We start from the raw sequence: 25961 nt of genomic DNA on the forward strand, positions 1-25961 counted from the left end.
TTTGCAATTTGTTTTACAAATTATATATTCATTATTTATTATTTTCATATAGGTATATAAAACAAGTCTTCTAATAAAAAAATTATAGTTATATTAATAAAGATCTCTATTTTTGTATTTGTTCATTTTGCTATTTAATATTTTTTATGCTTAGTTTAAGTATTTTTTTTTTTTTTTTTCACATAATATCTCGGCCAAAATAACCATTTTTTTGGATATAAAATAAATTAATAAGAAAATTCAACAATTAAAAAATATATAAAAATCCTCTGGGTTTTTTTTATATTCATAAGCATTGTTTTTACTTATGAAAGACAAAAAAAATATATATAAATATTTAATATAAAATATTACAAATAATAAAAAAAATGACTTAACCTGGTATCTAACCTGTTTAAGGCAGAATTCGCATGGCATGGTAGACAGTTTGACTACATACTGGGCAGCAGCCATCAACTGATGTACATATGTGATTGGCGCATTCCATGCAGAACATGTTGTGGCCACATGGCACCAGAGCGGCAGTGACTTCCTTGTCGCCACAAACCAAACATTCACGTCGCATGCTATTGAGTTGTTGTGAAGCTGTGGAAATAAGACCAGCTCGATTGCTATTGTTGACGGCATTGGCAGCAGAAGTGGATGAGATCATATTTGTTATATTGTTGCTTCCTGTAGAGCCACCGGCTCCACCAAGCAGGGAGTCAGTTGGACTAACCGACTGGGATGGTGAACAACCGATTTGACCAGTGACAGGTGGAAGTGTCCAGATGTTTGGCGATTCACCAAGACCTTCATCGACATCGAGAGACTCGCCAAGGTTTTTCCATATGTTCATCAGTTCTGGGCGTGAATTTGTTGCGCTTTTGGAAGATGTGGACGACGAGCTTGATGAACATGATCGGCTTCCACCTGTTGATGATCCAATAACTCCTCCCACCATACCGTTGCCGTTGATTGAATTATTGACTATGCCACTGTTAGTGTTATTGCCACCCATTAGACCATTTATAACTAGATTGGATGCAGAAACAACTACGTTCCCAGCTTGATGAAGCTGGTGTTGCTGTTGATGATGTTGTTGTTGTTGTTGTTGAAGATGGTGATTGGCGTTACCGTTGAAAGCCCCCATGTTCGATGCATTCGCGTGATTTGGTACAACCATGTTACATCCTGACCCATCATCTGGTGACACTTGAGCATCGACATAATCAAACGTTGAACAAATGCCATTTTTATAAATGGAAGCTAAAAATTCCGGACTTAGCTCATCGCCAATGAACATTTGGCTTAGCGAATTGATGGTTTGCACCGATGGGGATAAATTGCCTGTGCGTAAAGCAATGTGAGCTTCAATTTGTTTGCGAGCTGCTTGTACGTTATCGGGCAGGCCAGTTACTTCGAAAATTGGCTCCTTTTCACGGGATGGAGTCACAATATAAGTGTGCGTCTCTTGTTGTATGTGCTTGATAGTGGCACCTTTTGGACCAACAACCAAACCAACTACACGATACGGTACGCGTACTTGAATAGTTACTTGGCCAGGAATAGATGGTGGGCCAGGTGGCACTTTGCCTAAATTACCGGCTAAAATAGGCTTACGGCTGGCACGAATCAAGCTAAAGTGTTCAGCGGCCGATAAGATTTCACGTTTGGCCTTTGCAACATCTTCTTTGCGGCCAGTCACAACAAAAACAGGCTCCTCCCCACGAACCGGAGTTTTAATGTAGGTATTTGTTTTGGCACGTAGAGCTTTGATTTTACATCCTGAAAATTAAAAAGGATTTATAATCAATACAAAAAAATATATTTGCCTGTAATACATATAATATGCCATATCTTAAAATTATAATTTAAGCGCAAAATTCAATATGAATATGAACTTCGAGCAATTTTAGGAAGTCCGTAGGTGCGTTCTCTTTCTAACAATAGTTAACTATTGTTAACTATCGTTAACTTTTGTCGTTCCTAAACTACAAAATAGTTACGATTTGTAACTATTTGACAGATGAACATCGTTCCTAAACTCGTTTTTAATGTCGTTTTCTTTCACTCTATTAAGGAGTACTCTAAATTTTTACTCCTTTTTCTGGAGTGAAAGAACATAATGAGAGTAATTTTTTTTTATGTAATTGTGTGTGTGACAATGCAAAAATGGATAGTTTCCTTGAAAAAAATAGTGATAACAGGCCTAGGGAAATCATTTTATGAATTGAAAAAAAAAATTAATATTAATAACATATGAAGCATAATACACGAAGACGGAAGGCGCAGAAATCATCTTCCAATTTCCTTTTGATTTTCGTTGCGGTGCGTCACGCGCTTCTACACGTATTATTCTTTTGAAGTCGCAAATTTGACAGTTATTTTCTTTGGTTTTATTTTGTTCTTGTTTTCATATGACGACTTCTACAGGAAGACGTAGACGCACGAGATGCACATAAGAACAAGAGAGAGAGAAAGATCGATTTCTCCTTTGCTCTTAATGTGCATCTTGTGCGTCTACGTCTTCGTGTAGAAGCAGACTATGTATTTTAATTCCAAAAAAAAGCACCATAATATACAAAAAAAAAACAACTCCCGTGCGGGGTCTATGTGCAACGAAAACTTTTGAATAAATTAAAAACGTTACTATACGTTTACACTGACTTTTCAAAGGCATTTGATCAACTTAGTCATAAAATAATAATCTTCAAATTAAAAGCTTTTGGTTTTCCACGTATTTTTATTGCCTGGGTTGAATCTTATCTTAACCAAAGATCCTATCAGGTCAAATTTAGAAACTGTCTTTCAGATATTTTCATAGCCAACTCTGGAGTCCCTCAGGGAAGTCACCTAGGCCCATTTTTATTCATTTTAGCTATAAACGACGTAATCTCGTGCATAACTTCAAGTGATATTCTAATATTTGCTGATGATATGAAGATTTTTAAAGAAATTAAGTCTGACAATGATCGTATACTTCTACAAAGCGATATTAACAGTTTTAATGTTTGGTGTGGTAAAAATGGCCTTTCACTTAACCCAGCTAAATGCCAAACAATTACATTCTCGAGAAAACGAGTCATTAATACTTTTGATTACTACATCTTGCAACATAAACTTTGTCGAGTATTTAGTTTCAAAGACTTGGGTGTCCAATTTAGTTCAAATTTAGGATTTACTGAACACATCAATTTTATAGTAAATAAAGCGAGCTCAATGCTTGGTTTTATTAAACGTTGGGCAAAGGAATTTGATGATCCATTTGTTACTCTATCTTTGTACAACTGCTACGTTCGACCCCATCTTGAGTACGCTTCTCAAGTATGGAGTCCTTTTTATGAAGTTCATAAAAACCGAATTGAATCTATTCAACACAATTTTGTACGCTTCGCTCTAAAAGGTCTTCCTTGGACCGATCCTTTCAACTTGCCACCTTATGAACATCGTATTCAACTTCTTCAGATGCAAACTTTAGCACAGAGACGTGTAAATAATGATTTAATCTTTCTTCATCAGCTAATTAATTCCCAAATTGACGCTCCTGATCTATTAGCTTGTATTGGTATAATTTATCCGGGTGGATCTCACCTTTTACGAAGATTTGAACCTTTGCATATCGACTTTCATAGAACAAACTATGGTATTAATGAGCCTCTTAGTCGCATGAGTAAACTTTTTAACTTGAACCATTCATCCTTAGACTTTAATTTGACGAAAATGGGTTTAAAAACATTGTTTCGAACCAGTGCTCCACAATCGTGACTGTTAATCAATGTTTTAAATAAATTATATAATGTTGGATTTTTTGTACTTATAATTGTATAACTTGTAAATTTGTTCGTAATTATTTTGTTTTATATTGTGCATGTGGGAGGTTGTATTTTTTGTTTACTAACCACTAACATGCACTTATGATGAGCCTCTGATCGTAGATAAAAGCTTGTTCTAAGCTTACTACATCAAAGAATCTGAAGTGAAAAAAAAAAAAAAAAAAAAATACACGCAAATAATACACAACCCACAAAGCAGATTCCGCAACCGACGAAATAAAATAGAGCAGAACAGCAAAAAAAAAAGAACAAGATCAAAGAGAAACGTCAAAAAGAGTCACACATTTTTTTACCGGAGACTCAAGGTAGAAAATCTTCCTTCCTTTTTTTTCGAACTTTATTTCTCCTTTGCTCTTATGTGTGTCTCGCGCTTTGCGTTTTCGTGTAGAAGGGGACTTAGTTTTACTTTTGGTATATTTTTCATTATGCTTCTGATCGGTTTTTTCAGCCTAATTGACACACACCCTTAGTTTGATTTTACAATTGTAAAATAAAAATATCCCATCAACGCAGACGAAAATGGGATTTTTTTGTTATATGGCACAGGATTTTTTTTTATTGATGAAGAACACTGGCGGAAAATTTTTTTTATTCGGTTTTCAATTTCATTTTGGAAAAAGTGAAGAATTAACGCAAAAATGGAAGAAATATATCTGACGGAATATAATACAGTAGAAAATATATTCATAATGGTTGTTTTCTGTTAATAACAAAAGAGTTTGAAAGAAAAACTTTTCGCATTTTTCAATTTTCAAACAAAATTTTAAAATGTCAAACTTCAAATTCATAAGTGTGTGTGCAAATCGGTGTAAATCTGACTAAAAATGTGGAGTAAATCCGGGGTACTCCGTAGTACTAAAATTACTCCGGAGTAATTTTTTTTTTACACTTTTGTGGCGTCAAAGAACACAAAACCTTCAAAAGTGCAAAAATAAGTACTAAAAGGGTACTCTCATTGGAGTGAAAGAAAACGACATAAGTGTCAAATAATTACAAATCGTAACTATTTCCAAATCACCTCCATGATATGAGTTGAACATTCATGAGATTGTTGATGTGTCAAAGTGTATGTTTTGTTTACAAAACAAACTCAAAGATTTTTTTTTCTTTTGGAAATAAGCGGAAAAAATTAAAATAAAAAGAGAGTTTTGTAATTTTTTGATGAAAGATAATTTATTGTGAATAAAAAACAATTTTTTTTTTGTTATAATAATGGAATAAAAGTATTCTCAAAAGAAATTTAGCTGGTGGTTTGACAGTCTAACAATCTCTAACAATAAATCGTTCCTAAATGATTTGTAAAAAAATCCAACGATTTCTAACAATGGCACTTCAACAATAATTTTTGACAACAACGATCGTTGACTATTAGGGGGGTTCACATTGACCAACTTACCGGACAGACCAGCCGCCATTTGGTCTGATCTGATGTTGTTTTGATAATGTGAACACCCATCCGACAGCCTGTCCGGTTTGCCGGATGGTTTTCAAAAAATTTCGATTTTTTGGTGGTCGGACGGACATGTTAGTCGATTAAACGACATGTCTGTCCGGCAGACAGTGATAATCCATTCTCTCTAATTTTAGAGCAGAATAGGGTAAAGATACATTAAAAATAAGCTGAAAAATGGGTTTTGATAAAAATTATCTGATGAGTGTGAACGAAAAATATAAAACGGCCATCAGGCCAAATGACAATCGGTCTGTCCGGTAAGTTGGTTAATGTGAACCCCCCTTTTAATTTGAGAGCAAAATAGGCAGAAGATACATTAAAAATAAGCTGAAAAATGTGTTTTGATGAAAATTGTCTGATGAGTGTGAACGAAAAATATAATTCTTTCATCAGGCCAAATGACAATCGGTCTGTCCGGTAATATGGTCAATGTGAACCCCCCTAATAGGGGGGTTCACATTAACCAACTTACCGGACAGACCGATTGTCATTTGGCCTGATGGCCGTTTTATATTTTTCGTTCACACTCATCAGATAATTTTTATCAAAACCCATTTTTCAGCTTATTTTTAATGTATCTTTACCCTATATTGCTCTAAAATTAGAGAGAATGGATTATCACTGTCTGCCGGACAGACATGTCGTTTAATCGACTAACATGTCCGTCCGACCACCAAAAAATCAAAATTTTTTGAAAACCATCCGGCAAACCGGACAGGCTGTCGGATGGGTGTTCACATTATCAAAACAACATCAAATTAGACCAAATGGCGGCTGGTCTGTCCGGTAAGTTGGTCAATGTGAACCCCCCTATTGTTAGAAAAAGAACGCACCTAGTATGATTCACATTTCTGGAGCTTTATGTCGAATTCCTTTCAATTTTTAGAATCGCCTCAACAAAATCGAATTTTTGATGTTAAAAAGGAACATGAAAACAAACCGAATTCTTTTTGCGATTGTGTGTGTGTCGTTTGACAACAATTTTTACACGAACTTCAAGCTGAAATCAAAACAATTTCTGTAAAATAAAACCAAAGATTCCTTTGATCAATAATTTTGTTTATTTGCTTCGGTAATATAAATTTAATTTAATCCAAATCAACAGGAAATTGCAGATACTATCAAGATCTGAGTGAAGATGAAGTAAAAGGTTAATTATTTGGCCGTATTCTGTGGTTTTACAGAGAAAAAAATTTCCTGAAGACAATCACGAGAAGAAAAGTCACAGTAATTTGACTTTTTCACAAGAACTACGCCAAGAAAAATTATATTTTGATCGCATATTGTTTTTTTTATTTATTTCATATTTTTCCGGAATAAAAACACGATATTCCATTATATTTGAAGTTGGTATTCTCAAAAAACACGAAGGAATCTTTCAGCTTGACGTTTGAGAAATGTCAAATGTTCCAAGTGTGTGTGCAAATCCGTGTAAATCTCTCAAAAAAGAAGGATTAAAAAAAATTCGAATTCTGCTTCGTTTGAGGCGAATTTTTTTTCTATGGAACATGATTTTCAGAAAAAATTCGCTTCGAGATCGCCGAAAATTCGATTTTTGGATTGAAAGGAATTCGACATTAATCACTCGAACAAAATTAAATGATGGGTAGCAATTTTGTAACGATTTTACAGAAAATACGATCTAGGATCTACCAAAAAATGAAAGTGACACATTTGCATTCACTTGCTTATAAAATTATAGCCTGCAAACCAATAAGTTAATTAAACCATTTCGAGTTTCTCTATGTATCGGTACCCAACAAAGGTAGACAATGAACTGTTTCCAATTTTTTGATGTTTGTAAAAAATATTATATAGTTAAAATAATATTTTCTTTATTTCCAGGCAACTAGATGCCTTGTTAAAGAATACTGCGGAAGTTATCATACTGGTTATTGATTTTTTTTTTAATATAATGGGCTAATAGTAATTATATTTTCCATTATAAAACAATGATTACCTTAAGAAATTAATATTATTAAAAGGAACAAAAATTTATAAATACTAATAGAAAAAAAGCTAAGGAAAAAATCTAAAAGTTACTCAAAAATGTCATATTTATATTATACCACAGCTAAAGCAAGATTGCAAAGTGCGGTGCTACCACAGACATCTTTATTTTAAGAAATAAATACCAAACAAAAATTATCAGTGAATTTGAAGACGTTTTAAGCCTTTGCTGAAAAAGAAATCAATCCAAATATCAAAACAAATTATTAAAATTGAATAATGACAACAAAATTTAATTTGAACCAATTTAAAATTGACGGAATAGTCACTTCCGCGCCAGTCTGGCGGGGAAGTCAAAACAAAAAATTACAACAATTCTAAAATATTAACTATTATAAAAATTATATTCAATACTGTTTGGATACATTATTTATATATATTTTTAAGTTTTTATTTTTTGTTCCTCACTCTGCCTTTGCATACAAATATCCAGAAACGAATATCTAACCGGCAAAAAGTGAGGCTAATAACCTTTTTAGATAGAAAACTCCCAGACGCAAAGCAGTATGAGAGCTTAAAAAAAAAACAACCCCGCCTTGTCGTCTACTGCATTATCAAAAAGAGCTTATTCTATATGAATTACATACACATGAATTACATAGAATTTATACATAAAGATGTACATTTATATAAGTGTACATTTTATGCGCGCGCATTCAAATCAGCAAGAAGTGAAGAGATATATGCACAACGAAAAGGAAAGAAAAAAACGAAACGGTTTGTATTTGTAGGAGAAAAAAATCCAGCTCAAGGGTGTAACATCCCTTTGGATAAAGTGCACACTAGGGAGCAAACCTGTCCCATTCTCGTATTCTCATTTCAACCAACAACCTCACCTATTTTTTTTTTTTATTTTTATTTGCTGTTGAAGTACCTATAACCCATTGCACGGTTACGATTCTTTGTATGTTTACAATAACAATCAAACCTAAATCGATTACAGCAACTAGCTTAAAACGAAATCGAAGCCGCCATTAATGTTATTTAGAATTGACAGGAACAATCAATCAGGTATAATATTTATTATGGAGCCAAAAATGGGTGATTATTCCAACACCAGGCCCCTCCGTTGTCATTATAAATGTAATACTTTGAAACATATAATATCTGGCAATGCAAAACTGGATTAAAACAATAATTCTCAAAGGAAATTACATGTTGTACAAACAAAAGCCCGGTTCTATCACAAATCTTAAGGAGACTCAAAAATTCAATATAAACTTTGAAAATCAATAAAAAATTCGAATACCAGTTTGTGTCACGTTTATGAATTTTCTGCTGCCAACCATTACTCCTAGAATAGGCAATCTACTATGTTTTTACTTTTTGTTAAAATGTTATGAAACAAAATTAGTTTTAGTAGTTTCCTAGGAGAACTTTTTTTTTTTTTAATTAATTTTGCATCGCAATATAAAAATATAACTTTTAAGGTATATTCTTTAGACTCCATACTAATTAAAGTTTAAAAGAATTTATTAGATTTGAAAGCTTTTTTGTATTAATACAATGTAGATATTGATATTGCAGGTGTCAATTAGCGATTTGAATTTTAAGCCAACGATATGTATCTCATATATCGTCGCTGAGGATCGAATAACTCTTAACCCATAAAAGTCGATTTTTCAGGAGAGGCAAAACTATGATCTGGGTTCGATCTGCTTTAGCTATATACCCGAGCCTGATGGCAACCCTGAGAAATAACTGCCCAAGACAATATATACAAACTTACAGAGGAACACAGTCACACCGAATGTTGCAAAAATGCGCTTTCATTTATTGTGCCGTTTATAAAGATAGTGTTGTCATTTCATTAAAAAAAAAATGGTTTTTAAGCATGGAGTTACACTACTTTAATTATTATTGATTGTCTAATAAGGATGAAATAAGCTAAGCTAATTCGATAAGCTCGGCTCTTATTTCCAAAAGTCTAGCTTGAGAACCATAAATCCTAGAAATACAATAGACAAACAAAATGTATATACAATTTTTAACTCTGCAAAAACGTTTGTTAACGTTCGTTAAAGATTATTTCGAAAAATAACAAAAACAAAATTAAAAGAAACAGCTCTATTGGTTCTGCATTTTCATCCCTGATTATGTGCAACAATGTAAGAGCCATTTCACACATCGCCGAAAACCGGCTCGGTTTCGGGTAAACGCCCCTTTTGGCATTTGTGTATTTTGCAACCATCTAAAAGGGGCGTTTACCCAAAACCGAGCCGGTTTTCGGCGGCGTGTGAAATGGCTTTAAGTGCGTTCCGTTTGTTTTTAGTATTTTTGTATTGATTGCAAACAAATTGGAAAAGCTCTCTAAGACCAAGTGTCTGTAATTGCTTCTTCTATTACTGGAAACATTCTGTATTTCTGCAAGAGGCCATTGACCAGGCGAAGACGACGTTCGCTTTGATGTAAATTAAAAAGACCAACTGCTTGAAATTGGTTTTTCGGTCAAAATATTACATCAGGAACGGACAAACGACTGTTCAATGATAACCAAGAAGAGCTTTACAAAAGGCAAATTTTTTTGACTAAATTTCCAATCAACTTTTCAATAGTATTACCTGAATTGGAAATGTTTTTTTTTCTTTTTGGCATCTAACACTGGCCAACAATTTTCAACTTTCTAAAATTTTCCAGAAAGAAATATTCATACTAGTTTTAAGTTTTTCTTATTTTGAGCGTTTATTAAAATTTTCCAGAAAAAATTTTATTAAACTCAATGTATTTGGGGTAATTAAACCTTAAAATCACATTAATTTTTTTCTAGGAGCTCTATTTTTTTAAATATTTTAGTTTCCCACATTTTGGGGGTAATTTCGTACTTATTTTAAAGTTATGCTTATTTTAACTGTTTGTTAAATTTTCCAGAAATTTTCTTATCGAACCTAATGCGTTTGGGTTCTATAAGCCTAAAAATCACACTGGTTGCTTTCTAGGAGCTCTATTTTTTTAAATATTTTAATTTTTCACATTTTTAGAATAATTTCATACTATTTTTTTTTTTTTGGTTTTATTATTACAAGCGTTTTTAAAGTCTTGTTGGAAAAATTTGATTCGAATGTAATGTATTTCGGTTCAGTAAGTAAAATAAAAATACAAAAAAATTTTTTTAAATAAAAAAAAAAAATTTACAAAAAAAAATTGTATGACTTTCTATGCCTTTTCATGTATGAATAAATTAAAAACTAGAGCTGCTAGAAAAAAACTAATATTATTTTTGGAATCAGCACCCTAAATTTAGTAATGATAAACAACGGTCTGGAAAATTTTTGTGTGTTGGGCAGTGTAATCAATCACGAGTCGTTAAACTCAAGTAAAGTTCCTGAACCAGCCCAATGGCAACGATTAAACGATAGCTATGAGTTACAGAGCAGCATTCATATTTTTGTTACCATCAATAGAAATTATGTATGATTAAAGATCGAAAACTCATAAGTACAATAACATGCAAACATCCCAAAAAGTAAAATAAAAAAAAAAATAACAACATTCACCTTGTCGTCCAACGATTTCAGCAACATGTTCCGAACTCGGTACAGGAACACACTCCGTCATATTTTGTGATTTCTTTGAACGATCTTCTAATGTTGGCAATATGGAGGCAGCGAACTGATTAAGGGTTGTTCCTGGCGGCAGAACATTTGTTGGTTGCATTATTCCCGCTGATGCATTTGTAAGTCCACATGTTAAGTCGTATTGACTATGAATTTGCTGGGGTTGAAGTTGTTGTTGCTGCAGATGATGATTCAAATGTTGGTTTTGTTGTTGCTGTTGCTGTGGACGTTGTGAATGTCCATGTCCATTGTTGAGTGCTGCTGCAACAGCAGCTGCTTGCATTGTATCCGATAATCCTACCATTGACAGCTCTAACGCTAGCTGAAGTGTTCTAGGATCTTCGATTAATGTTGAATTACTACCCATGTTAACCCTACTTCCGCCACCTCCACCATTGAGACTCACTCCTGATAAGGAAGAAATGCCACTGCTACTCGAAGTGCAGTTACTTAAGCCGACTAGATTTGTGGAAGACGACGGAGAACCAGTTAGCGATGGTGTCCCTATTGAACTATTAGGATTCGACTGTGGTGATGACGAAATAGGTGATCCACCTGATATATTTGACGATGATGACGACATCGATGACGACGATGACGAGGATACAGATAATGTAGATGGGTTTCCATTGATTATCGTTTGTGATGAACTAACAACGGATTGCTGCTGCTGCTGCTGATGATGATGCTGTCGTAGTTCCGCAGCAGCAACAGCAACGGCGGCTGATACGGCAGAAGCTGATTGTTGTTGTTGTTGTTGTGATGTTTGTGATGAATTAACACTTGTTGAAAATGATGTTGAAGCATTACATGATCCACCGACATTGCCAGTCGTACGTTCCAAGTCAGAATACAGTGTTGTCATTATTTCTATTTCTATTAAGATTTATAAAATATTGCTTTTTCTTATTTTATTTGTTTTTTTTTTTTCTGCTAATATTCTTTTAATATCTATGAAAATACATTCAGTTCTATTCGTTTTTTAATTTTTTTTTTACCGTTTTTTTTTGTTCAATATAGCAGCGAGGGTTTTGTTCTTTATTTGTTTTCTGTTATTTGATAATTACTTTTGTTTGTTGTTCAGTTATATTTTTTATATAGTTGCTTTTCGTTAATTTTTTGAAATTTTGTTAGTTTGGTTATGTGTTCTGGAAAGAAATAAAAATATTAAATGAATAAAAAAATTATCTCAGAAAATAATCTTGTATAAATCTTGATGTCTAAAAAGCATCATTTCGCAGACAACTAGGTATATCGTCAATGCTATACCAGAGCCACTCTTCAAAAATCTACTTTTTAAAAACATCAACCCGAAAGTAATATGGAGGGCTAAGGGCTGAAGTCAACCAAGTCACAAAAAGTCAATTCGGAGACATAACGAATTAAAGTAAATACGCTACCATTGAATCTTATGGGGAAAATTTTTCTTGAATCTTATGGGGAAAATTTTTCTTGAACAAATACAATACAAATACAACTTTTTGACTAAACGAACGACAGATCTTAATAGAGTTACCCCTTGCGCAGTTTTTGGTAGTAGATTTGAATTTTTTTATTTTTTTATACTTGGTCCGTTACAGCTGTGAGACCTTCATATCATCTGAGACTTTTGTCTGCGATAAATAAGCATGTAAGGCTCTGCAACCGGATATACATATTTATATGTTAGATGACCGGTAAATAAATACTATCGTATGTGGTGGTTGATTCCAAGATAGTTCTTAGGTCAATTTTCAGCACTTTTGTTTTTACTTTGTGAATATGTTAATATTTTTAATTATTTTTACTTTTCGCATCATATTATTCCCTAACTAACTTAATTTCTATTTCCGAGAGTGTGGGTGTAAGAAAAATACATTTTTAATAACAATACTATTTTATAATTATTATTATTTTTTAACAAGTTATAAAAATTAAATGGTAATGTTGCTTTAAAAAGAGCCAAGCTTCTGGGACTATTAGCTCATATATAATAATATCAATTCAATTCATTTATTTGCAAATGTTTTACCTAATTGTAAAGAACCTATCCATCAAATTATAACAAAGCAAAGTTTTTTCTTGCTTGGCGCCCTTTAGTTCTGGCAATCTACAGTAGAATTCGGTTATACCGACCACTCACGGGAGACAAATTTTCCGTCGTTGTAAGCGGTTGTCGCTATATCCAAGGGAAACAAATATTGTAAGCAATAGTGCCGCAACAAACTTTTCCTTAAAATTTCGTCGTTATAACCAAAATGTCGTTATAAGTGAAGTGACTATAAGCGAATTCAACTGTATTTGGTTTTGTGTAATTCATACTTAAAAAAACTCACTTTCTTATGTTCTTATTTAATACATTTTCTCATACTCTAAGCCTTAAGGATACCACCCACATCAAGTTAACAATTTAACCGCAACTCGACCCTGTAATTATGCACTCACAAACGAATTGTACTGATTTCTTAGAGACAGAGTTCTGTCTTTTTATTTCCGTGCTAAGTAAGCCTAAAACTATATAACGTATTTGTGTTAGGATACATCTGCTCATTTACGATTTAAAAAAAATCAATTATTTCGGCCAATGCAGACAAAAGCTGTGGAATTCCTTTGTAGAAATTACGACTTTATAAAGTATGGCAGTCCAAACAAAAACTTAAAATTTAAAGAAACTGGAGAAAATCTGATCTTCTCTAAGTTATGTTTGCTGGATAAACATAATCTCACAGTGGACAAATTAGTTGATTGGAATATTTGCCAAATTTACTTATAACATCAAACGGTAGCTTCAGAATCTCTATTTGAGTACCAAATACCAAAATCCAGCTTTTCGTATTATTTTGCTTATTTATGTCTAGGTTAGTGCTAAGTACATAAAATATTTGTATCTATGTTTTCAAGTATAATAATCAAATTGGCTTAGTCTAGTCCGACTTCCAGTCCATTTCTTTTTGTTTCTTTTCTGGATTGCAATTAATTTGCAAACTGCTTTTTTCAAAAAAATTAATACTTAACCAATATATTTCCAAATAATACTAGATAGAGGTATCTACATATATTTGTAACATAAAATAGGATGAAAATTATGTTTTTGAGGAAACAATGCGCCGTTGCCGGCATTTCCCTAGGATTTATCTGAAGAAAGAAGGAGAAACACACCTTAAATAAAAAATCTTTACACTATTGTGAGATTGCACACGAAATTTCTGGTAGCTACGACATGAACGTGATGTTAGTTACAAGAAACTCTTTTTCCATACACAAAACTAAAACTTCTAGGTATTTCAACAAAGTTCACTATCCTTTGGAAGCGTATCTATAAACGAATCACGCACACAAACAAAATAAGGATATATCACATACACTACGGTCATTCACTTTGAATTTCGCCGCAAATGTACCTTCTTCTATTCCTCTCAATGTTTTTTTTTTTTTATAAAAATAGATACAGAGAAAGCGAGAGAGTGAGTACCGAGCACCGAATAGCAAAACAACAATATTTAAAATGCACAATTGTTTTGAACAAAGTTCTTCTTTTAAAATTAAAAAAAAAAAAAAAAGAAATTTATCTACGATAGAAAAGCACTGTTTTTACGTATTTCTCGAAACATTTTAACATGAAAAAGCAAACATAGTTTCGCAAAAAAGGAAGAATCCTATCGAAAAAAAAACCAACCTCTTTTTGCATAAAGCACGAGATTCATCTGTGCACGCCCAAGCAACAATGAACGCTTAGACCAAACAATTTTATCAACGTCCTTAACCGCCGAAAGTTAAAATCAACTGACATATCCTGATTTCCTGAAGCTGTGTGAAAGCAACCAAAACCCAGTCATGTGATGATTTTTCACACAGACACACGCACATACAAAATGACAAAAAAATATGCGCAGATACAGCTACAGTTCGGCGTCCAAGTCCTACCTGAGTGCCAGTGCTGCCGCTATGCAGGATTTCAACAAAAAAGGGACATGATGAAAAAGGATTCTCTTCCCCAGGCATAGTTATGTCGATATAATGCATTAGTATTACGTAGAAAAATTATTTCCTTCTTTCATTTTTCTTTCTTGAAGGATCTTTTTCAATATTTTTGTTTTGCGAATAGAGAAATGATCCTTTTTGTTCATGATTTGATTGAATCCAATAAGCCTGAATAGATATTACCTACGACAAAAGGAATATTCGAGAGTTTTTATCAAATACCAGAAACGTGTTATAGATACCTACCCTTTACAAGACACGACCAATATAGAAAAATGCATTATTTTACCCATACCTTCTAGTTGACGTAAGCTACATACCCAACTAACTTATTAAGATGCATTGCCTTAGCTTAGTATGAAAACTCCCGAGTTTTATTAAATTTATTTTGGTTTAAATGGTCCATGTTGATCTTGTTAAAAAACGATTTTGCTCACTTGAAACATATTTTAACATTTCATGTTTCCTGGAAAATGGAAGGTTGTATATACAAGCTTCAAGGGGCTATATTAATAGTTATATTTTAGAAGGAGATCAAACTTAGACTGGAGTTATTCCACAGGTTTGAAAGAAGCTCTTCTTCATAGAGAACTGATTTTCATAGCAGTTCTGATTTCCATTCGAATATTATTTTCTCCCGTTTTCAAATTTTAGCTGCTCCGAATTTCATATTCGAACACATTTTGCGAATTCATTGGTGTTTCCAAAATCGAACGGACCTACAATCCGACAAAATGTTTGCCGTTTTCAATCCAGGTAGCAATTTGCTACCGGAAAACAATATTCTCTAAAAAACGGATTCAATTTTCGTTTCCGTTTTCAAATTCGAGCGAATATTAGAACAGCGGTGTTAGAATTGAGTTTTAATTTTCTATGAATAGGGTACGTCCCAGAAAGTTATTGGTTTATTATAGCCTATAATTTCATAAAATAAAAAATGACATAACGGTTGTTTTTCAATGTCGTTGAAATTTTACAATGGTAACCCTATTTCAAAAGAGTAGCGGCAAATAACGTAGAACCAAGCCAGACAATCAAGGGTGAAACAAAAAGGGGGTTAATACACTTTAAAAATACGAGTATCCTTTCCATACACAGCTCGACTGCGACTCTACTCTACAGGATATAATTTCTCTCGGGGCAGATCTCTCTCTCGCTCTCAACGGAGAAACCTACAATTTCAAGCATGTATTCTTTAAAAATAAGAACCCAACTAGGTATTTGGCAGATGTTTTTTTTTTTGTAATAGTCTGCAAAATGTGTTAGATTTTTTTCAACCGCATCTCTAAAAATTTTAATTTCGATTTTGTTTCTATTACAATTAATAAACCGTTAAAAAATACAGGAAAACTTTTTTTTCCAGAGCCGCGTTGGAAACGATCTCTCAAAAATTGATTCCTCATTCGGACGTGTATTGAGAGAGAAGAAATATTTGCCAGCTCTCAATTATTGGATGGGGAGTAGAGGGTGGAGCGAGAAATATGTTGTTGTGTCTAATAGGAAATTAAAAAGGGTCTCTAGATGCTATTGAAGACACCCTACCAGCCGTACGCAGTGACTTCATCAAATGTCTATGTTCTAAAGCGGCAGACCGGTAGGTAGGTTTTTGCTCAAAACAAAACAAACAAAATGGTCTTCCTCTTTATTTGCTGCCGCCGCCGCCGCTGATGAAGCTGATGTTATGACAAAACCTACATAAGAACAGATAGAAATGAACAAAAAAATCAACAAAGAAAAATCCAGAATAGCACGCATACCAATCGAACAAAGTTAAAGCCAACAAAATCATGTACCTATGCATATGCGAAAATATAGCAGAAGAATTGAATTAAGAGAAAAAGGTTTTTTGATATTTTTCTCTGTGCTTTTTTGTCGTTATTATCACCACTACACAACGATTTTAACAACACAACACCAACATCAATACAAAACGAGCGTCTTGTTATTGCCCCTGATTCTCGGTTCGGTTCATTTTGCCTGTCTACCTGAACTCAATTAAGGAAGTGAATAAACTCAAATTGTAGTCAGCTCCTTGTTTTTTTTTTCTTATTATGAAACCTCGGACAAAAAGGAAAAAATGTCCTAAAATTCAAAAATATACAGGCACAATAAATAAAAAAAGATGAATGAAAACGAGCACACGGATAGTGTCGACATTCATATAACCTACCAACCAGATGGCGTTTTTAGGTATCTTTATACGTACCCTGTTTTTTCTTTTTATTTTGTATTTTGTTGTTTTTTTTTTTAAGTTTTTCACTCAGGCCAGGACAGTAATTTTTAAAATGTTTGATGTGTCCAATCGCACACCGGGTTGAAGGTATTCGTACGAATACTCAAAAAGATTATAATAACTCGTCCAAATGCTCAATAATGGAAACGGGAAGGAATTCGACATTAGTAAATTTTAGGGGCGTAGAAACCGCCTTATCAGCCCCTGAGATCAAGGGACCCCGGCACAGCCAATGTGTAAGCAACTACATTAACTTACTTTTTCTAAAAAGCGCAAGTTCCGGGTAATGTGTGACACCTTTCAGTTTCTAGTCACTTCTTCCAATACAATACTTTTTAATATTATAAAGCCAAAAACGTGGACTGTTTTTATCATTGATTGAAAATTATTGAAAAAATCATTGATGCAAAGTTTTAAAATGCTAAAGCCATTCTAGTAATTAACTATGTTTAAATCAGTCTGCTTTTTAAATTATGGGTAAATTTAGATTTTGATCTATAAATTGATTTTTTTCGTTACGAAACGAATACGTTTTCAGATTGATTTATTTGCTATAGTATTGGTGTGTATTGGGGTCTGTGAACCAGGCAACGATTGCAGTTGTCAAATATTAATTCGATCGTTTTTTTTTTTATTCGAATATTAGCTGGAGGAATAAATTAATAAAATATAATTAATTAAATAATCTTAAAATTACTTCAATTTGAATTCAAAACTATTTAAGTTCTTTCTTGAAACCGAAACAAATTATTATCATACAAAAACTTTTCAAACAGATGGATTCCAATAAAACTGCATAGTCGTGTTATCAAAAGAGGGGTAAATCTGCCGAAAAATCCAGATCTGGAAAATTGATCAAAAAATAAATCAATTATTTTGGTCAAACGAAGGCAAAAATTGTCAAAATCAGATCTAAATCAAAAAATAAATTGATTTTTGTACCAAACGAAAACCCCATCAGTAACTTACTTTAGCAATTAACTAAATCGTTTAAAATTTCGCGTCATTATTTTCTTATTAACAAGATTCTTCAGCCACCCTGTATAACACTATTTTAAGGTTTGCATGAAAAAAAGCACAAACAAAAATTGATGCGGGTCAGTTAAGTGCTACATATGGCCCTGGCAAACTTAACACACTTATTATAAACCGAGAAACCGTTAAACACAAATATTCAATAATTTATTAAAATGGCTCATAAATTGTCATTTTGCATCCAAAAAGTGTAAATATTAAAAAATATGCAGACCTATCTGCAAAAAGCAGAAGGTTCTCCAAATCCATTGAGTTTTGGTTTATTTTACAGATATAAGTTCACAGTGAACAGGCCTAAGCATTCAGGTAAGACGATTACAAATTTATTTTTTAAGATTTTCGAAAAAAAAGGTACTTTTAGTTTAAAAAAAAACTCCTACAAGTCCATCGAATGAGATATCATTAAAAAGGTCTGTTTGAGCTCTATTCTAATTAAAAACCAAAAGCCTCTTGGAGGCCTGGTTGCTGAATTATTTGCAATCCAAATATGTTTTTTAAAACCGACTTCCAAAAAGGAGAAGGTTCTCGACTGTTGTTTATGTTATGTTTATGTATGTTACCTCAGGACTTTCGTTGGTCCATTTCTCACAATGGAATCTATGAGAAAGAAGTCGGTTTTTTTGTTAAAAATATATTATTAATACCTATGAAACACAAACATCTGGTGTTAAAGCCTTTTTACTGTTCTGTTAACTTGATTTAAAGTTGACTTGATTTTGTAAAGCCAAAAAATTCGTTTATTTATCTTGTTTCTATGAAATAGTTTTTGAAAATATGTTTTTAAAATCAAAATTTTGAAAAAAACTAATTTTTTCAAAATTTTGAAAAAAAAAATAATTTTTTCAAAATTTTTTGTAGTTAAGTAATAATTTAGCTTTCAAAATTCAGTGCTCTTAATTAATGAAAAAAAAGAAATGAAGACCGTATGCAAAAATGTTTTGTTGTTTTCGAGAAATAAAAAAAAAACCAAAACTACTTTTTTCTTAGAAACCTATTTATTTTTTTGTTTTTGCATGGCCGAACTTGTTGGTAAATCAATTTACGAAACATTAACCTTTCGTCTCTTTTTTATTAATTTAGAGTTTAATGACAAAATAAATTGAGACGGTATTAGTTACCAGTCGCTATTAAAATCGCTGCTTAAGTCGATACTTTTTGGCTGTTTAGGAAATTAAAAAAGGTAGCGATCTCTTTTTGTGAATGAATTTGTGTCCCAATGACCGATGAAAAACAAAACAACGTAAGAATGATTTATATTTCTCTGGTTTTTCATTTCTTTACAAAATTTTAATTTGGTTTGACGTTTTGCATTTGGCACAATTGTAGTGTGTGTGAAAATCTGTGTAAATCCGTCTCAAAAAAGAGATTTAAAAAGGATCGATTCTACTGGAAAAAGTAGAGAATTTTTTAAACGAATGCAAGTCGACTGCAGATCGAATTTTTGGTTGTTTGGAATTCGACAATAATGTCTGGTACCCGCCGCCGCCAATGGATTCTAGCTGTAAGAGACTTAAGATCAGTTTGATTTTCGTTTTCTGAGGGCACACTGGAATTTCAATTTCTCCAATTTTATTAATTGTGAACTTCCATTTTTCATTTAGTGAAGAAATTGTAATAAAAGTACTAATCATGGTCTTATGTCGTTTTCTTTCACTCCAATGAGAGTACCCTTTTAGTACTTATTTTTGCACTTTTGAAGGTTTTGTGTTCTTTGACGCCACAAAAGTGTAAAAAAAAATTACTCCGGAGTAATTTTAGTACTACGGAGTACCCCGGATTTACTCCACATTTTTAGTCAGATTTACACCGATTTGCACAGGGACTTGCACACACACTTATGAATTTGAAGTTTGACATTTTAAAATTTTGTTTGAAAATTGAAAAATGCGAAAAGTTTTTCTTTCAAACTTATTTGTTATTAACAAAAACAACCATTATGAATATATTTTCTACTGTATTATATTCCGCCAGATATATTTCTTCCATTTTTTCGTTAATTCTTCACTTTTCCCAAAATGAAATTGAAAACCGAATAAAAAAAATTTTCCGCCAGTGTTCTTCATCAATAAAAAAAAAAATCCTGTGCCATATACAAAAAAATCCCATTTTGTTCTGCATTGATGGGATATTTTTATTTTACAATTATAAAATCAAACTAAGGATGTGTGTTAATTGCGTGTATAGCAACGTTTTTAATTTATTCAAAAGTTTTCGTTGCACATAAACCTCACTGGAGTTGTTGTTTTTGTATATTTTGGGTTTTTTTTGGAATTAAAATGCATAAATACAAGAAGGCGTAGACGCACAAGATGCACATAAGAGCAAAGGAGAAATCGATCTTTCTCTCTCTCTTGTTCTTACGTGCATCTCGTGCGTCTACGTCTTCCTGTAGAAGTCGTCATACGATAACAAGAACAAAATAAAACCAAATAAAATAACTGTCAAATTTGCTTCTTCAAAAAAATAATACGTGCGGAAGCGCGTGATACACCGAAACGAAAATCAAAAGGAAATTTGAAGATGATTTCTGCGCCTTGCGTCTTCGTGTAGAAGCAGACTTATCAACGAACGCTTATTATGCTTCATATTTTATTAATATTAATATTTTTTTAATTCATAAAATGTTTTCCCTAGGCCTGTTATCACTATTTTTTTCAAGGAAATTATCCATTTTTGCCTTGTCACACACACAATTACAAAAAAAAATTACTCTCATTATGTTCTTTCACACCAGAAAAAGGAGTAAAAATTTAGAGTACTCCTTAATAGAGTGAAAGAAAACGACATTAGTGTATCGACTCTCCTGCTGATAGCACCGTTAACCTAACCTAACCTAACATTTATGTCTTTATGACAGGTGTGCTTGGATTCTCATGAATTTCTGCTCTACCTTCAATTAACCGGTTAAATCCTCACAAAAAAAATGTATTGCGGAGAACACGGGTTACAAGAAAAAGCAGATGTTGTGCTGTGGTACCTAGTAGGTTCAAAAGAGAACAATAAGAAAAAGATCAATGCATCAATTTTACGAAAAAGTATAATTTCGATTGACAATAGATAGATAGGTACAGTCCTTAAATCCGGAATCGATTTTCTCTTCTTTTCAGAATTAGGACTGTCATTGAGTGCCAAACGAACATTTTTAGAACCATTCGGAGTAATTCCGGACAGTTGGGGACGACCAAGTTAAAACGATATTAGTAGGTTCACACTATAACAAAAACAAAAGTGTTTTACAATTATTAATTATAGATGTTGCTACTTGTTAATCTCTTTGACATTAGGTTTTTTTTTATTGCAACCGGGCTTAGCTGGACATAAAAACCCAGTCGGGGCTAAGCAATTTCATGTTTAAGCCCATGGGGCTAAGGTGTTGTTGTATTTAAAATGCAAATTGCTTAGCCCCGGCAAAAAACAAGAGCAAAACAAAACACTATGCGCACGTTAGAACGCCCATGCGGTGCACATTATATTTAATTGAAAGGTTGAGTTCATATTGTCACAAGCAAAGTTCTTACTTTGCATAAAAAAACAAAACTAAAAATCAAATAAGATACTAGAGATTGGTCCTTATTTTAATTTTTTTTTTTTTTTTTTTGCTTACTTCTATGTACATACAATATGTGGGAAACTGTGTAGCAACAATGTAATACAGCATTCAATGCTTGCAAACTCATAAAGAACAACATAAAGATGAATCTATTCAAAAACAACTTTCTTATTAAAAGATCATAAATTAAAATATTTGCGAACGAATGGAGAAAAAACATTTTTTGCTAAATACCTATTACACATTTTCTTTTAATCAAAAAGAGGACATAATGTAGTGCCAAAAAAACAAAGTAGCACTAGCATAGTGTCTGGAAAACCAAAAGCATCATAAAGACAAACCTCTGAAACACTCTCTCTCTATCAAAAATGGCTGACACAAGGACTTAAATAAATCATAAAAAACTTGCAAACATATATAAAACCCCAACTGTCTGTATTGATTCAAAAACAAAATTATACGAGCAACCAATACTTACAAGTTAAAGACAAAAGTTTTTTGCTGTAGGTATATTCGAAAAATACTTCAGCATCAAAAATAACTTTTCCATATGAAAAAGGCAATGACCTGAAAGGAAACCGACGAAGACGACAACAACGAGCACAATGCAAGGATGTGTTTTTTTTTGTTTTGCTTATTTTTTATTTTTTTTTTTGTAATTTTGCTACGCATGCGAGTGCTGTTGTGTGTATATGTACAGTATAGAAGCACACCCCATACATATAATTATCCACCCTTCTTAACTTTCACAGGATATATTTTGCTCACGCACACACAGCTATATTTTAAAAATTAGGGCTATCTATTTGTCGCATGTACTTGCACAGGGTTTCACCGACCTGTGATCAAATTTTGGAGCAAATTTGAAAAAAAGTGGAGCATGTGCAAGATTTCCGGAGGAGTGGAAAAAAATTGCTCCGAACAGACCAAGGTTCGAATTCTGCTTCAAATGTTAAATAGATATTTGAATATATAAGATATTGAGTCATGCCTTATGTTAAGTAGGTCTTATGACGACAAAAAAGAAAAACCAAACATAGTCTAAAGACTGTCTAGCCCCTGCTTTGGTTGCACCGTAATACACTGTGTCCAACATTACAAAAACTTAAATAAATTTTGAAATACTTACTTCTAAATGGACAAAGTACCTATTCATTATTTTACTGTAAACCACAAGAACTTCGTTAAAGAATGTTAAAATAACTTTTAAAAATATTTTCTTGAGACTTCCAAGTCCAGTCAAAAAGAATTTGACACAGATTCTAAAAACATAAAATTGCTAGGAAATGTACTTCGTACATACAAATTTCTCTGGAAAAATATTTCCCTTGTTTCAAACCTGGGAACAAAAATGATCATGAAAAGTTTTTCTCGAAATTTATTGGTATAATATCGGCAGTAAATTTCCAGAGAAATTCAACTGTCATTTCATGTTTTTTTTCTTTCCTAAAATAAATTTCGAAGGATACTCATTGTCGCAAAAAAAATTCCGAGGGACAAAAATATTCAAAGGGAACAAAATTCCTTTAGAGATTCATGATAGAGCGATATACATGAGCCAATTTTTATTGGCAACGCAGTACTTAGTACAGTAAACATACAATAACACTGTAAACCAATTACAAATGAAATGATTACCTTTATTTGTGAATAATTTTTTCATTTCATTTCTTTTATTCAGAAAAAAAAATAAATATACAACTAAAAACCGCAACAAATGAATGTCTATCCTTAGCGTTTTGCTTTGTATACATTTTACTGCTCTAAGTTCCGAGTTACCAATAAAACACGGTTATACCTAATTAGTACTTTCTGGATAAAGGATTCGAAAACAAATCAAACTCGTGGTATCTATGAATCAAATGATATAGAATAAGGAATAAAAGTGCGTCTCGCAATTCTGTCATTCCGTCTATCAGTCTTTCTTGAACTGCAGCCTAAAATTGAATTTTTTTAGAACCAAAATTAATGGTATGTACTTGCCATTGTGACTAAAATGGAAAAAAAATTTCTCAAACACTTAGACGATGTTTGAATTAGGGATGTTGCGAATATTCGCATCCGCATCCGTAAATGCGGAACATCCGCATGAATTGGGAGATCCGCCTCCGCATCCGCAATAATAAATGCGGATTTTCATGCGGATGCAAAGTTGCGACAAGAAAGAAGTTGGGCGGAGCCGGGGAATGGCGCGTACCAATGGGATTCACATCCAGTAACGGTCTGTGACTGATTTTTGTAGGCAAAACACAGACAAAATGCAAAAGTGTTAATTTATAGTCCGTTTTCACTAGAGTCCAAATTAGATAATTTCGCAAATTATCTAATTTTGAATTTCAAATTGTATAGGAAATTTTTAGAATTTGGAATTCGAACTGACGTAATTTGCGAAATTATCAAATTTGGGGCGAAAACAGGCTATTAATATAGATCTTTCTTTCCGGACAAAAAAAGGGCCAGTGCCAGTGAAGTCTTTAACGATAATTTCAACACACTCCACAAGGCAGTTTTTCTAGGGAACAATTATGTACAAAGTAGCGCGGGCTTAACTAACCAACCTCTGTGTAACCGACTTGATGCAGAGAAGGTGGCGGTATTACTTTTTATTAAGTCTAATGCACCTCTTTTTAATTTCTCTCACTATAAAGACAAATAATAAAAATGTAATTTATAACTGTATCATTGTTTAAATTAATTAACTTAAACATCTGCAGATGTTAACTTTCAAAAATCCGCATCCGCATCTGCATCCGCGGATGTGAAAAAATCCACATCCGCAACATCCCTAGTTTGAATTACTCTGAGGTGATGCGATGTCAGCGCGGTAATTTGCTTGTTTTTAAAATAAACTATTTTTTCATGACTTTTGAGTGCTTTTTTTATGACAAGGCTCTAAATTAGCCAAACTACAACCCATTAGTTACCTACTTTTGTTTTTGTTCAAAAAAAGTTCGTTACTGATCAGCATTTTTCTTTTCTAATAAACAATTTATTAATTATTTAAATAACCTAAGAGTTTTTTTTTTTTTTTTCATTTAAATAAAAACTAGTTACCTATGTTACAAAATAAAAATTAAATTAAAAATAAAAGTTGTTGAATTTTTCAACAAAAAATTTTAATTAAAAGTTAAACGATCTTTTAAACAAAAAATTATTATTAAAAGTTAAAAGATTTTTTAACATTTTTGTAGACAGTAGGTTTTCCATTTGCAGTCAATCTTGCTTTTAATTTCGCTTCATTGACAGGACTACCTAACAGAAAGAAAACATTTTTGTTTTGAACATTGTAAACAGGTGCAATATAGAAAGTGTAAGTACACAGATGCAAAAGTTTGGAAAATAGCTTTATAGGCGAGCAAGTTATAGGCAGTTAAAGTAGAGCAGATAATTCTTATAATTAAACACATTTTACTAAGAGGATCAAACTTATTGGTGTAAAATTTTAAACGATTTAAATGCTAAAGGCATTTTAGTAATTTACAAAAAGTCAAAAGCAGACTGATTTTTAACTTAGTAAATTACTAAATTAGCTTTAGCGAAATCGTTTAAAATTTTGCGCCATTGTGATTGTATTTACTAGCTAATGCAAATACTGAACCTTTTAAAGGGAACATTAAAAAAAACAGAAAGACAATTTTAGCAAACAAAATATTTCGCGGCTCAACTTTCCTTTAGGGTCGCACGAATTTTAATACGCGAATACTTTTATTTGAAAGATTAATAACTAAAAGTAATACAAATAACAATTTTAATGTTAGGAAACGTGTATTTTTAATTAATTTTTTTGAAGTTCATTTTTTTATACAAAATGCATGCAAATTACGACCGCGATTTTTTTTTTAATAGTTCTTTTTACATACCCAAACTTGTCCACATCTCAAATCCTATAGTGAGCCCAAGTAGGGGGGTTGCAGGGGGGCAGCATACCCCCCCCCCCCCTCCCATACCTATCTCACTTTTATACGCCTCAAACTTCAAATTTTTCGTGGTCGTCATTTGCATGCATTTTGTATGAAAAACTTAAATATTTATTTTTTATTCATACTAAGGAGTGTTTCCTTACCTTAATATTTTAAAGGTATTCTATTGAGACCCTAAGCTCACTGTAAAAAAATTATTAGAACTCTAGGTGTGCGCCCTTAATGGAAAGTCGCCCGTCATTTTCGTGGAGCCCCTCAAAATGAGATTTTCTAAAGGATCTTCCGGTGGGGGAAAAAACCGCGTTTTTTGCTATTCTCAGAGATGGATAAGTTAAAATAAAAGGAAGCTAGTATCAAGAGAAAAGTATGTACCAATAATTTCAAAAATACACAAAAACAAAAAAGAACTCAGGACAGGAGCAAAAAATAAA

The 25961-nt window shown here is 32.6% G+C and overlaps 2 protein-coding genes across 3 annotated transcripts in view; both read right to left on the minus strand.

Moving 5' to 3' along the window:
- LOC129920712 (RNA-binding protein MEX3B) overlaps positions 1-25961 on the minus strand; it is a 27050-nt gene continuing 1089 nt past the window's right edge. The window contains exons 1-3 of one of the 2 annotated variants that reach the window (XM_056002252.1): positions 14488-15173; positions 10773-11980; positions 1-1767 (exon numbers count right to left, since the gene is read on the minus strand). In XM_056002252.1, the coding sequence (XP_055858227.1) occupies positions 395-1767; positions 10773-11697 (2298 nt within the window). In that variant the 5' untranslated portion in view covers positions 11698-11980; positions 14488-15173 and the 3' untranslated portion in view covers positions 1-394. Of the gene's footprint in view, positions 1768-10772; positions 11981-14487; positions 15174-25961 lie in introns of those variants that run through there. The other variant, XM_056002251.1, reaches the window with a different exon arrangement.
- LOC129920545 (uncharacterized) overlaps positions 21203-25961 on the minus strand; it is a 9408-nt gene continuing 4649 nt past the window's right edge. The window contains exon 2 of the mRNA XM_056001864.1: positions 21203-21271. Coding sequence (XP_055857839.1) covers positions 21203-21271 — 69 coding nt within the window. The remainder of the gene's footprint in view (positions 21272-25961) is intronic.

Source organism: Episyrphus balteatus, chromosome X (genome assembly GCF_945859705.1).
Source record: "Episyrphus balteatus chromosome X, idEpiBalt1.1, whole genome shotgun sequence".
In the NCBI taxonomy this organism is placed as follows: Eukaryota; Metazoa; Arthropoda; class Insecta; order Diptera; family Syrphidae; genus Episyrphus; species Episyrphus balteatus.